The sequence below is a fragment of the Dicentrarchus labrax genome, unplaced genomic scaffold (genome assembly GCF_905237075.1).
Source record: "Dicentrarchus labrax unplaced genomic scaffold, dlabrax2021, whole genome shotgun sequence".
NCBI classification, from domain to species: Eukaryota; Metazoa; Chordata; class Actinopteri; family Moronidae; genus Dicentrarchus; species Dicentrarchus labrax.
In genome coordinates this window covers 580001-592500 of record NW_026136721.1, presented here as the reverse complement: position 1 = coordinate 592500, position 12500 = coordinate 580001, and the positions used below count along the sequence as shown (strand labels likewise).

General features: G+C 48.1%; 1 protein-coding gene across 5 annotated transcripts in view; it reads right to left on the bottom strand.

The window, feature by feature from the left end:
* rreb1a (ras responsive element binding protein 1a) overlaps positions 1–12500 on the bottom strand; it is a 59535-nt gene that overhangs the window by 1105 nt on the left and 45930 nt on the right. For 4 of the 5 annotated variants that reach the window (XM_051385715.1, XM_051385716.1, XM_051385712.1 and 1 more), the window contains 11 exons: positions 12334–12500; positions 11977–12255; positions 11364–11838; positions 9496–11239; positions 8876–9090; positions 8554–8784; positions 7562–7723; positions 7269–7418; positions 6894–7021; positions 6021–6693; positions 1–4460 (listed from right to left, as the gene is read on the bottom strand). The exon at positions 1–4460 is cut by the window's left edge and continues 1105 nt beyond it; the exon at positions 12334–12500 is cut by the window's right edge and continues 23 nt beyond it. In XM_051385715.1, coding sequence (XP_051241675.1) covers positions 3859–4460; positions 6021–6693; positions 6894–7021; positions 7269–7418; positions 7562–7723; positions 8554–8784; positions 8876–9090; positions 9496–11239; positions 11364–11838; positions 11977–12255; positions 12334–12500 — 4826 coding nt within the window. In that variant the 3' untranslated portion in view covers positions 1–3858. The remainder of the gene's footprint in view (positions 4461–6020; positions 6694–6893; positions 7022–7268; positions 7419–7561; positions 7724–8553; positions 8785–8875; positions 9091–9495; positions 11240–11363; positions 11839–11976; positions 12256–12333) is intronic. The other variant, XM_051385714.1, reaches the window with a different exon arrangement.

Sequence of the window (12500 nt, the reverse complement as noted above, 5' to 3'; positions counted from 1 at the left end):
TTCTGCAGCATAAATGTGATATTTTTAATACATGGCTTCTTCTCAAGTCATTGCAGAAACTAACTCGCACACAAACACACACCTGGGCTCCAAATAAATACATTTAAAAACAGTCCATGTGCATTCGAATGGAAGTCCAGTATTCATATGGCCACGCACACGCACACAGTCAGACGTACATTAACGCATAATCCCGAGGGAGAGGGACATACAGACAGAGCTAACAAACATAAAACAGTTGAGAGAGAGAAAGAGAGTTTCTTCACAAATGTTCAAATTAATACCTCATAATGTAATTTCATAATTTGTACTCTGAATCTCGTAATCACGACTCTGTACGTTGTTAGCTTCAGTAGTAGCCTGCGTTCACCAGCAGATGGTGCTGTTAGAGCGGGTTTTATTTCGCGGTTTTCGTCATTAAGCTTTGCCGTTGAAGAGAGGACAGCAGTGTAAAAGGCCCAGTCACATAACAGCAACATTTTACTGTGAAATAAACTCATGTCAACACACATTTTTCACGTCAGATTCGACTTTGGTGGAGTTTGACGAGCAACAAGACTTTTACGCGGCTGAAATTTGGGCCAGCAGTAAAGTGTTCTGACAGCGCTGACCTCTGGAGGAAGCTAAAGCCACAGGGTTTTTAGGAAATGGTAAGTCAGGAATTAGTGATTCAAAAACAAAGTGAGCTGCATGGACTTATTGTCCCCTTAGCAACCAAGCTAACAAACAGTTAGCAAGGTAGCCAACTAAATAATGTCTGCTTCGACCCATGAAACCTAAGAAGAACTACAAGTTTTCATTATATAGACGATATAGAAATCTATACATTTAATTTTGGGTTCCAGGAAGTGTTCGAACAATACGAGAGACTTTAGTTGACGTTGGATCAAAGGCTTCGGATGACGTGGGAGTTGATCGCCAGTGAAGACCCTCCATATTGGAGAAACTTTATTCTGAATTGAGGAAGATTAGTCTCCAACCACGATCTTGCTGCTGTGACTCAAAACGTGACACTTCTGGAGTCCTGAACCTCTGTCAGATTCTCACTGTAGATTCAGAAATCGATGTCATTCAGTGATTTGATATTAGGACTGCAGACCGAGGTGTCAGGGTTTGGGCGTGACGTAATGAAACTCTCTCGCTCTCTCTCTTGATTGTGTTGCGATATTCCACTGTAGTAGTACTAGTAGTAGAAGAAGTAGTAGTAGTAGTAGTTTTGGGAGTTGTTAGTGCCAGTTCACAGCAAGCGTCCAGTCAGTCCAGTTGTGGTTGTTCAATATTTCTCGCCTCTCTTTTTGACTGACAAACTGACTGACCGTCGTTGCCTTACAGTTCCGTTATGAGCCGTTGAGGTTCGATTCGTTTTGATTATGAGGTTGCTTTATAAAAAAACAAAACAAAAACAGAGAGACAAAAACGTACAAGAAGAGAAATTAGCTATATTCATCTTCACACGAAAAAGAAAACGCACATACACACTACCCGTCCCCTCTGGTCGCGAGATCCTTTTTCAGTTGTGGAAATGTCCGGTTGGGTTGCTGCAAGGGGGTAGAATTAGCCCTTTTACTTGTGTTTGTTTGTGTGTGCAGCAGGGTAATACAGTTCACTCACACCCCCTCAACCTACCCACCCATCCACCCATCCATCCATCCATCCATCCATCCATCCACCCATCCATCCATCCATCCATCCCTTTCACCCTGTTATCTAACTCCTTCTGGAAATCCTGCTGAGATTTAACTGAGTGAGTTTTCTTTAATCTGTTTTCTATTTGAAAATTACAACTGATTGTCTCTAACGCCAAATTCATAGCCGCGTCTTCAGGTATCTAATAACCTCACTGATGATGAACCAACACAGCTGAAGTATATGTCACATAGAAGTGAAAGTTAATTAGCTCTTCTGTTTGTCTCTGGGTCGACTGGAACAGGAAACAGTCCTCATATGGACACAGGAGCAGACGGGGGTTGGTTAGGGACAAACAGTACTAAAGCGCTCCAGAGCCGACTGAGATAATACTGCAGGAACTAGCTTGACCTGCCACTTCCTAGAAATGCTGTTAACCAACTGTGGTGCAACGTGTTAACCGACCATATCAAACTAGTTTACTGAGCTAATCCACTGTCAGCTTGTCCGCTCTGGTCGGTTAGCCCTAGTTAGCGTGTAATTTGAGCAGGCGTTTGATATCCATGGGTAATGATAAGAGCTAGCTAGAGCCAACTGACCACACCAGAGAAATTAAGTAAACCAAATGAAGGCACTGGTAGCTTGGTTATCTTGTCTGATCTGTTAGCCCTTGTGTTTGCTGTTTTTATCGTTCGTGTGCCAGACTTAGCCCAACACTGTCGCCGATACTGTTAGCCATACGTAGCTCTGTTGGGCCGTTGTGAAAGCTAAACCAGTAACGACTTGAACACGTTTGTGATGGCTAGCTGTGTCTGAAGCTACGCTAACGAGTTAGCCCTGGCTAGCTCTGATTTGGCCCACAGTGGAAACAAGGCTAGCAAAGAATGAACCCTGCTAGCCTTGTTCAGGAAGACAAAGGATTTAAAAGGTTGCCTACAGAGCTGCTCATCCGTTGTTTTAATGGTTGCAGTTAAAAAGCAGAGGTTGAGGTAAACTGAACGCTGGAGGCCCTGTAATAAACCCTAACTGAACACTAGAGGGCGATGAAGAGAGACAGGCGGGAATCGCACACACTCATACGCACACGACAAAAAAATGTTTTGATTTGTTCAGTTATAAAAAAAAAAATCCACAAAACACAAGAATTCCCCTACCTACACCTAAAAGTCACTGATAATCGCACACACGCAAAAACAACAGAAAATACTCTAGCAACACGTGCCACATGTTCAACTCTCTGTACACACATGGAATCAACTGAGAATGATTATGAATGAGAAATTATTAAAACACAAACCAACTCACAGGGTGGCTTCAAAGGGATCAATAGTGTGATGGGTTTTAAAAAACAAACAAACATGAAGAACACAAACTGATCAACACTATATCCGCCCTTCCAAGACTTCTTTTTCCACACAGAAATCGGACTCGACTTTTGACAAAGTTCGTGAAAGTTTTTGTGTGTTTTTCCGAGCCGGCTGAGAGACGGGGATCGGTGCGGAAGCGAGGCGCCGGCCATTCTGTGGTTTCCAGTTACAAAAAGCTTCCTTTGTCACACAGTGAGAGACAACTACCAGCCATCACCTCCAGGTTGCATTTCATCCAAAAATATCTCAACGCCTGGTCAAGCAGGACGAGTGGCTGGTGAGTTGTGGAAAGCTGCTGTGGCTGGCAGATTAAAACAAAGTCGAGTTCCCCACCCAGACTAGTTCGCTCTCAAATCCGAAGCTGGTTCAGATCTTAAAACTGGACTGTTCCAGTCTCTGCCGCGCGTCCCGAGCCCAGCTGTGATTTAAATACAGAAGAATAAACGCAGATACTGACAGTCGGTCTCAGTCTCTGTCTGTCTCTCTGAGCCTCCTAAGTTGATCATCAATTCTCAAACAGAATCTAGAACAATAATAAATCAAAACTTTATTCTTTTTATTGCTGAAATAGAGATTCCCCGCACAAAAAAATAGTAATGCAAATCATTGTCATCATAAAAAGCTATAAAAATTAGATCCATCCTCCGTAATAATGCAGATAAAGATATAGCAAAAAACATCTCTTAGAAGTAGGACTAGTAGTAAGGCACTTCAAGAAAACGAGGTTTTCGTCTTTCTTTCGATCAAAAAAGTTTTCCGGGCTGGTTTTTGCATCATCATCATCAATGGTGTAGCGTCTTTCCGTCGTATGGCACTGTGGTGACGTTGGTTTGGACAGCGTGGAGCCAGCCGGGGGACATTCCCCTCAGTCTATCCCCACCAGAGGAGGCTCTCCGTTGGGCAGGATGTGCTCCAGAGGGGGCTTGGCGTGGATCTCAAGCAGCCCCTGGATGAAGCCCTCTGCGGGGGCAGCTGCCACGGGCTCGTCCGGCAGGGAGGTGGAGGACGAGGGGGAGGGGTCTTTGGAGACGTTGGAGTCGGCTGAGGAGTCGTCGCTCTTTGTGTCAGTAGCTTGTCGGCTGGGAGTCGCGTCAGCAGACGGGTGTTGCATCGCAGAGTTCGCTGATAGTTCGTCTTTTTCCTCAGCAACCGGCTCTTCAGAAGCGACGGCTGTCGGCTCTTCTTCCTCCAATGTGGCCGACTCTGCTCCATCGCCCTCCTCGCCCTCCTCTTTCACGTCCTCCTCCTCCAGCTCCTTGGCCCCCCCACACTCGCTCTCGTTCTCCGAGGGCGGGCAGGTAGAGGTCGGGGTCGGGGTGCAGGAGTCCCCGTCCTCGCTCGCGTCGTCGTTCCCGGCTGAGCCGCCGTCGGCTCCGCGGGGCTTCAGGTGGATCCTTTGGTGGCGCACCAGGCTGTGCTTCAAGGTGAAAGTCCTTTCGCAGGTCTGACACTGGTAGGGCCGCTCACCTGGGGGGGCACAGAGGGGGAGGAGAGGGGGGGCATTTATATGCAGACACTGTATATGTAAATTATATAGAGGTAGATACTGAGGTTATTAGTATATTAACCCTTGTATTGTCTTCCCATTTACTATGCACCTTTTGTCCTCCCAGGTCAAACTGACCCGGTCTGTTTTGACTGCTTATAAAGTATGAGGTATAAAATGATCACCAATTTATTTGTTTCACCTTTTTAGTGAACTTGTTTCCAACACATGAACATATATTTTACTTGTGCTGTCAAACGATTAAAATATTTAATTACGATTAATCGCATTAATGTCATAGTTAACTTTTTAAAAGTAAACTTTCCATTCAGAATATTATTGGCATCCTTTTTGGCGTCTCGTGCTCGCCATCCACGCAAAATGTAACGTCTACTACTCTTAAACAAGTGTGTGCGGCGTGCCTGTTGTTTTGTTTCCGGTCTAGCTAGATCTGGTGTGGTGTTGTAGTTTTTCTAACATTACTAGTTGCAACAGCATGTGAAAAAAACTACAAAGTGTGCTAGGCCAAAAAGAACGTTAATCTTGCGATAAAAAAATTGACGCTGTTAAAATGGGTTTGTGTTAACGCCGTTAATAACACGTTTAACTGACAGCACTATATTTTACACTTATTTTTGTAATGTATGGTATGATAGACCTAATTTACATAAAATTATAATTAATTTGAGTAAAAAAATATATTTTCACGATGGTTATGATCAGAGGCACATATGTTGATGCATTATCACAGACTGGTCTATGTCAAAGTGTAGTCAGGATATTGTTTTGAAACCATTTCAATTTTTTTTAATGGCAGCAAATTGTCACACCTGTGGTCCTTCTGGGTCAAATTGACCCCTCTAGTCCGACTGTTTATAAAGCATAAAGTATAAAATGATCACACCATTCTGTGTTCCATTTTTTTAGCCAACTTCATTCCAACACATTACCACAAATGTTAAACTTCTTTTACACCTCTATTTATGGACAATAAACCTAATTTACATGAAATTATACCATGTTTTTGAACAAAATAAGCAGAAATTATTAGTTATTTTGGATAACCACTGACAGGTATATGTCAAATATTAGCCAGGATATCCCCAGGTCAAAATTGACTGATACAATTGTATTTATAAAATCAGTAAGATCAGTAAACAAATATGATTTGCAAAGCAAGGTCCCCTTCATTGTGCTGTCTCAGAGCGAAATGTGAAATGCCCCGAGGATGCTGTACTTATCAGCTCAGTTTTTGTGTTTATTTTTTATCTTGTCCCCAATTGGGGAAAGGCATATCAAGGACGTCAGAGTCAGTTGAGTCTAAGGGCAACTGGACGTGGTGTAGTTCCTTGAAGATGTACCACATCAAAGGTGTGAAATGAACATGTTTACAATTGTGTGGAAATCGTGTGGTGTCTGGAGGCCGAATGCACATCAGAAGTTGTATATTTTACAAATGTACAAATTCTGTTATCCAAAGTGATGCACATCTGAGAGTTGAAAGTTGTTTTGAAGTGTGTGTGTGTGTGTGTGTGTCGTACCTGTGTGTGACCTCATGTGTCTGGTCAGGTCCTGCAGAGACCAGAATCTTTTGCCGCAGACGTTACAGATCTTCTTCCTCTTGTCCACTCGTCTTCCTGACGCCTCTCCTCCCTCTAAACTCTTTGGTTCTGACGCCTCCTCGTCACTCCTCTCCTCCTTCTCCTTCTCCTCCTCCTCCGACTCCCCGCTCTCTCCTCCCTCACTCTCACCTCCCCTCCCTCCTTCCTCCTCCTCCATCTCTGCCTCCTTCTTCAGCTCCTCGTCTTTCTCCTCCTCAGTCGGTTTGGCCGCGTTGCTCTCCGCCACCTCCTCTTTCACCGGCGGGTTCTCCTCCACCGGCGCCGGTGTGTCCTCGGAGAGGTGCGCCCTCTCGTGGCGAGCGAGGGTGGTGGCATAGCGGAAGCTCTTCTTACACACTCGGCATACGTGTTTGTACTCCGGCTGCTGCTTCACCGCGGAGCTGCTGGACGAGGAGGAGGAGGCTGTAGCACTTTTCTCCTTCTCTTGGCTCTCTGTTGCTGCTTGGGGAGCAGAGGTAGAGGATGAAGAGGAGGGTTGCTCTTCCTGAGCGGGGCCTGAGGACGTGGAGAGCTTGAAGTCGATGAGCTTTTTGCCGAAGTTAAGGTCCAGACTTTTGTTGCTGTGGCAGTCGTCATCGTCGGCGCTCTCCGCCTGGAGGAGAGTTAAAGGAATCAGCTGAATGGACGTACAGACACTTTATTTAAATCAGATCGGTCCAATCACAGTTCTCCACTCTAACTGTTACTGACGAAGAATAAACCCCAGACAGAGCAACCTGGTGCCTGTAATAAGCCAGTTTGCTTGCACATGACAAATATAGAAAGATAAACTATGAGCTCAGGTAGCCTTACCTTGCTGCTGCTGCTCAGTGGAGGCTGTTTTCCCTGTGCTGCTCTGCTCTCTGGCGCCCTCTGCTGGTCCGGCTGCTCTGTGGTTTCTGTCTCCGGCTGCTCTGCAACACTTTCAGCTGGACTGCAACCTGCAGCACAAACCAACATCTGTCAACACCATCATCCTCTCCGTGTGACAGTGAAAACGCAATAAAGACATTAAGGTTCTCTAAAACAAATCCAATATAACATCTCACTTTCACTTATGATTAAAAAACCTTATTGTAAGAGCTCTTAACTCCATCCATCTTTGTTCATGCATTTTACAACAGGACTTAAAGCAGTGGAGCTCACACCAGACGATGGTTAATCGACCAGTTGCTGCTAATGACTGACCGTGGCTTGGCTTGTGGGTGGGGCTCGGCGTCATTGGCTCTGCCTCCTGTTGGTCTGATGGGGCGGGGCTATCTGCTGTGGGGCCGGAGTCTGCACAGGCGCTGAGATCTTGTGCTTCTTGTGCTACCTGCTCCGTCTCCGACTGACTCTCTGCAGCACAACACAACGCCATCAGTACAGTGATGATCAATATCAGGAGATCAATATCATGTTGGTAAAAACAGAATCCCACTCCTCAGAATTTCTGCTCATTTCTGACTTTCCTCTAACTTTAAGATGTGTTTGTTTCTGACCTGCGCTCTCGTGCGATCCTTCGTCACCGTCTTTCTTGGTGAGGGCGCCGTTGCGTCGCAGCGTTCGGTGGGTCACACCGTGTTTCCTCAGCAGGTGGCGCTCACAGTTAGATTTGGTGGAGAAAAAGGCGTCGCATTTCGGACACGGGAAAGGCTTCTGGCCTGAAGAGAGACAAAGGATTTACATGAGGAGACGGACGGAGTGAATGTGTGAACAGGTAACGAAACAGGACAAATCTGAACACAGAAATAACAACAGTAGAAGAAGAACAAAGTAAAAGGTCTCCTGCTGATATCCGACTATGTGACATCATAAACTGATGCATTAATGTTATTTATGCTGCAACGTTACAGGTGGAGCTGGTTTCAACTACTTTATACAGAGTTTATTCCAGTGGGTCAGATTGATTTTCATATTTTGGATTTTTTGTGAAATGTTGGATAATTTGGGCCTCAAACAGTTTCAAATGTAAATGTGCCACCACTGGCAGCCAATAGAGACAAAGGCAAACCTATGGACAGACAAAAGTCAAAGTAAAGTATATTTTTTTACAGAAACATCCTCAATAATCTTTCAGTATACTATAAAAGAAGTGGTTTGAGAGAAAACTAGACTTCTGCACCTGCTCTGGTTTGGTCCAATAGTGACGTGGGAATGAAGACTTTCATCCAACAAAAATCATTGTTTCTCGATTTAAAACAGAACATGGAACTAAACTTCATAGAAATTCCCACAATAATTATTAGTTCTTGTGATCTTTGTCTCATTTAACCAGCTTAAATAAAGTCTGTGTGATAATATTTGCATTGTATTGGCGGTAGGGCTGCACAGTTAAAATCACAACGAGGTCCTGTAGAGCTGCAGAGGTTCCCTGGTCTACACATCTTGTTGTTCAGATTAAAGAATCATCATGATTTCAATTGTTTTATTTAGTGAAAATTAAATTTGTGATGCAAAAATTCCCACATAATCAGCAATATGATGTTTTTACCATATCGTGCAGCCCTAATTGGTGGCTGTGTATTACCGGTGTGTGTCAACATGTGTCTCTGCAGAGAGCTGGCCCAGGGGAACACTCGGGGGCAGAAGGGGCAGGTCATCTTCTGGACAGAGTTGGAGTAGGCGTTCTTCTTTCCTTTGGACTGCGGCGCCACCGCTGCCGTCTTTACCTCCTCCTTCGTTCCTCCCTCCTTCTCCTCCCCTCCTCCTGCTCTGTCAGCATCTGTTCACAGCGAGGGCAGGGGGTTGAGTTAAGCCTCAGTGTATCATCTATTCCCTCACTCAAACTTCCATCCATGTGTCCCTCCTCCTACCTCTCTTTCCTCCCAGGTCTGCAGCTCCGGTCTGCAGGTAGGTGCTGAACTTGTTGGCGTCAGTGGTGGCCAACATCTTCTCCACGCTGGCGAACTCCCCGCTGGACTCCAGGTCGATGCCCCCGCCACCTCCGCTGCTGCTGCTGCTGCTGCTGCTGCTTACTGTGGCCTTCTCCTTCACTGCCAGGGCAGCAGGCTTCTTCCTGGTCCGCTTTCTGTGGGACAAAGAGGCGCACAATGACATCCTATTGTTATTGCTTTGGCGCCATCTGGTGGTAAAACTGAGCTAAAAGTTTACAGACAGACTGACCTACATCCCTCTCCTACAGCTGTACAGTACAAGACCTGCTTTACAAACACCTAAATTACCAAATTAAGAGTATAGTTGCATGAAATTCAATATTAATGTAATTCTCAGTGTCTGTGGAATTCTAACGAAATGTTATCGGTTCCTTTTTATTTATTCATTAATGATTTAGACTATACCAAAAAAAATCCCCATATTCTTCACTGAAAATTATGTAAAAGTGAGAAAAAGTAGCAAATCTTTCCTTTGGAGAAGATCAACTTTTCTGTTGATCAACACAAACCAGAATAAACCAGATGAGAAGCTCACATACCTGGAGGGTCCCTCAGACACATCCTCACTTTGTGTCTCTGGAACAGCGGAGGGTCCCGGGGCGTCTGCAGCAGAATCGGCCTGAGAGGCAGCACCCGCCTGGGCTTTACCCTCCAGTGCGACGGTCTCTCTCTTCAGCAGGTCTGGAGCTCCGGAGACAGAGTGGATGATCTGAGCGATGGAGGCCAGAGGAGGGAGCTCCTTGAGGGCAGTGGAGGGTGAGGAGGAGGAGGTAGAGGAGGCTGGTTTAGGGAGCAGGGGTTTGAGGCGCTGGGCTCGTGCTGAGTTGTTGCTGAGGTTGGGGGAGGGAGGCGGGGGCGGGGTGGATCCGGGGGGTAGCTGGTAGCAGCCAAGTTGGGGGTGAGGGTGTAGAGGAGGCAGGGTGCTCGCCGTCTTCTCCTCTTTTGACAAAGCCAGAGCGTGCTGCTGGTCAACGATGCTGCTGCCGCTCTGCTCCGTCTTGATCTCCCTCTTCTCTCCGGCGCCGGCTGCTTCCCTCCTCTGCCTCTTGCTGGGGATGGAGAGATCGATGGGCTGGTCCAGGACGGAGCAGTCGAAGCTGGGGGAGACGCTCTCCAGTTTGACCCCAGGAGACCCCGACTGGCTGCCGGATCCACGACCCTTGGCAGAGAAGTCCAGTGGCTGGTCCAGTTCTGTAGGATAAATCACGTTAGCCAGCTCCTCCACTTTCACTGCCTGTAGTGCCTGAATCGGAGGCTGACTGATCCCGTTCAGCGCCATCTGGTTCGCTGCAGTAGCCCGACCAGAGGCGACGGTAGCGGCGGGCACAGTGGCAGGCAGGAGTGTGGCAATATGCTCTTCGATCTCCCTCTCCTGCACCTCAGGGTGCTGCTTGAGCAGGTGGTGGATGCAGTTGCGTTTAGCCAGGAAGGCAGCGCCGCAACGCCGGCACTCAAATGGCTTCCTCTGGCAGCCGTTGTGTGTGCGCAGGTGGATCTGCAGAGACCGGTAGCTCTTCAGGTCCTCGCCACAGAACCGGCACGTTGTCTCAGCTCCTGTCTCCGTGTCCTGGCCGGTGGTTGTTGCAGCGGTGATTGCTGCTGCGATGTTCGCTGTGGTGGTGGAAGTGACGTACTTGATGTTTTTCTCAATGTCCTTCCTCGAGGTCTTGGCGTGCTTCTTCCTGAGGTGGCGCTCGCAGTTGGCCTTGACAGTGAAAGGATAATGGCAGACCCGGCAGACATAGGGTCGCTCGCCACTGTGTGTCCGCAGGTGTCGGATCAGCGTGGCTTTGTCTGGAGCCACGTAGTCGCAGATGTTGCATTGGTGGGGAAGGATGCCGAGGTGGAAGCGCATGTGAGCCTGCAGGACGCCGGAGAAGGCGAACACCTGGTCGCAGAATCGGCATGGGAATGAGCCTTTAGCCGAGCCAGCGTTGGCGTTGTTTCCCCCCTTGGTTCCTGGCTTTCTCCCGCTAAGCCCCGCCTCCTCATGTACTGCTGTTGTAGCAGCTGGTGGCGAATCAGACAAAGGCGTGTGAGCGTCACCCATACACTCTGCATCCAACTGCCCTCCATTCCCAGCTGAAGAGGACGATGATGAGGATGAGGAGGGTGCTTTGAAGAGAGTCGGGGTGGGAGGTGGCAGGCTGGGGCTGATGCAGCCCAGTGAGGCCTGCTGGGAGCTCTGGAGGGGGGGCGGAGTCGTCGCTGTAAGGCTGGAGCGGGGGGTGATGGGAGGTTTGGGCTTTAATGGAGGCATTGCCTTCTGACCCTGGACTTGACCTGCAGGAGGAAGAAACAGTCGATGAGCACTAGGAGTCACCGAATTTTAAAAACAGTATTTAAGAAACTGATTGATCGATTGATTGATCGATCACAGGAACATCCAGCTCGAGCCGACACCCACCTTGAGCACCTCCAGCAAATCCTGGAGCTTTGGCCAGAGGTGGGAGGGTCAGTCCCATCTGATTCGGTGCTGCGCTCGCCACTTTGAGGATCTGCTGGATGTCTGCGAGCTCCATGATCCCGGCTCCACCTGCCTCTCCGGGTTTGACCCCTGATGAGGCTGCACTACCTGTTGCAGCGCCCCCGTCAGGCTGCAGGAGGAAGCCGGTCTGAAAGGGCTGCAGGGAGAGTAGGCCGAGGGCCTCTCGCTGAGAGAGGCCCTGCAGGGCGGAGGCGGAGCCAGAGGCCTCCAGCAGGGGGATGCTGAGGGCAGCCAGACCACCCACACCGAGCCCCAAAGTCAGCCCCAGACCTCCGGAGAGGTACGCTGAGGCCGGCTCCTGGGGAAGGCTGGAGGATGGCGGCTCCACGTGGATCACCTTAATGCTGTCCAGGTGCGCCTGATGGATCTCATCGTCAGTAGGACCGGACTTCACCTGAGATATAAAGGTTGCATCCATCAGAGGACAGTTACCGGGCTGCGTTACAGCCTTCCTACAGTCTGTAACGATCAATTCACAAAACATTTTCCATTTCATCCACCCTCTTAATATGATTTGAGTTTAAAGCCTCACCGTAGAAATGTGCTGAAGACCCAACGCTTCCAAAAAGCTGGCCTGCTCCAAGGGCAGGACTTCCTTCTTACTATCCTCACTGTCGTTCTCATCACTGTTTTCTGCAGCTCCATCCTCTGCTTCGTCCTCCATTTCCTCCACGTCAGTGGGTTTGTCCGGGTGGGAGGTGGTTTTATGAAGGTCCAGGGCAGAGCGAAGGGGGAACGCCTTGTCACAGCAATCACAGACGAACCGATGAAACTTACTGATACAGCGACGGAGGTTTGTCTCACACCAGACCTGGAAGGGAAAAGAGTGGATTAAATACTGACCCTAAAACCGATATGTATAAAGAGAGGTACGCTCCTGCTGTAATACCTGCGCGATGTGAGCAAACTTCTTGCAGGAGAAGTCAATAAAGGCCAGGTCGTTGAATCCCGTGGGGATGGAAGGGTTGTTCTGGATGAAGGGGCGACCACTGGGGTCTTGGGGGAGCAGCTTGTGAACGCCGGCATTGTGACGTAACATACCGCGGTGTGTTCGGA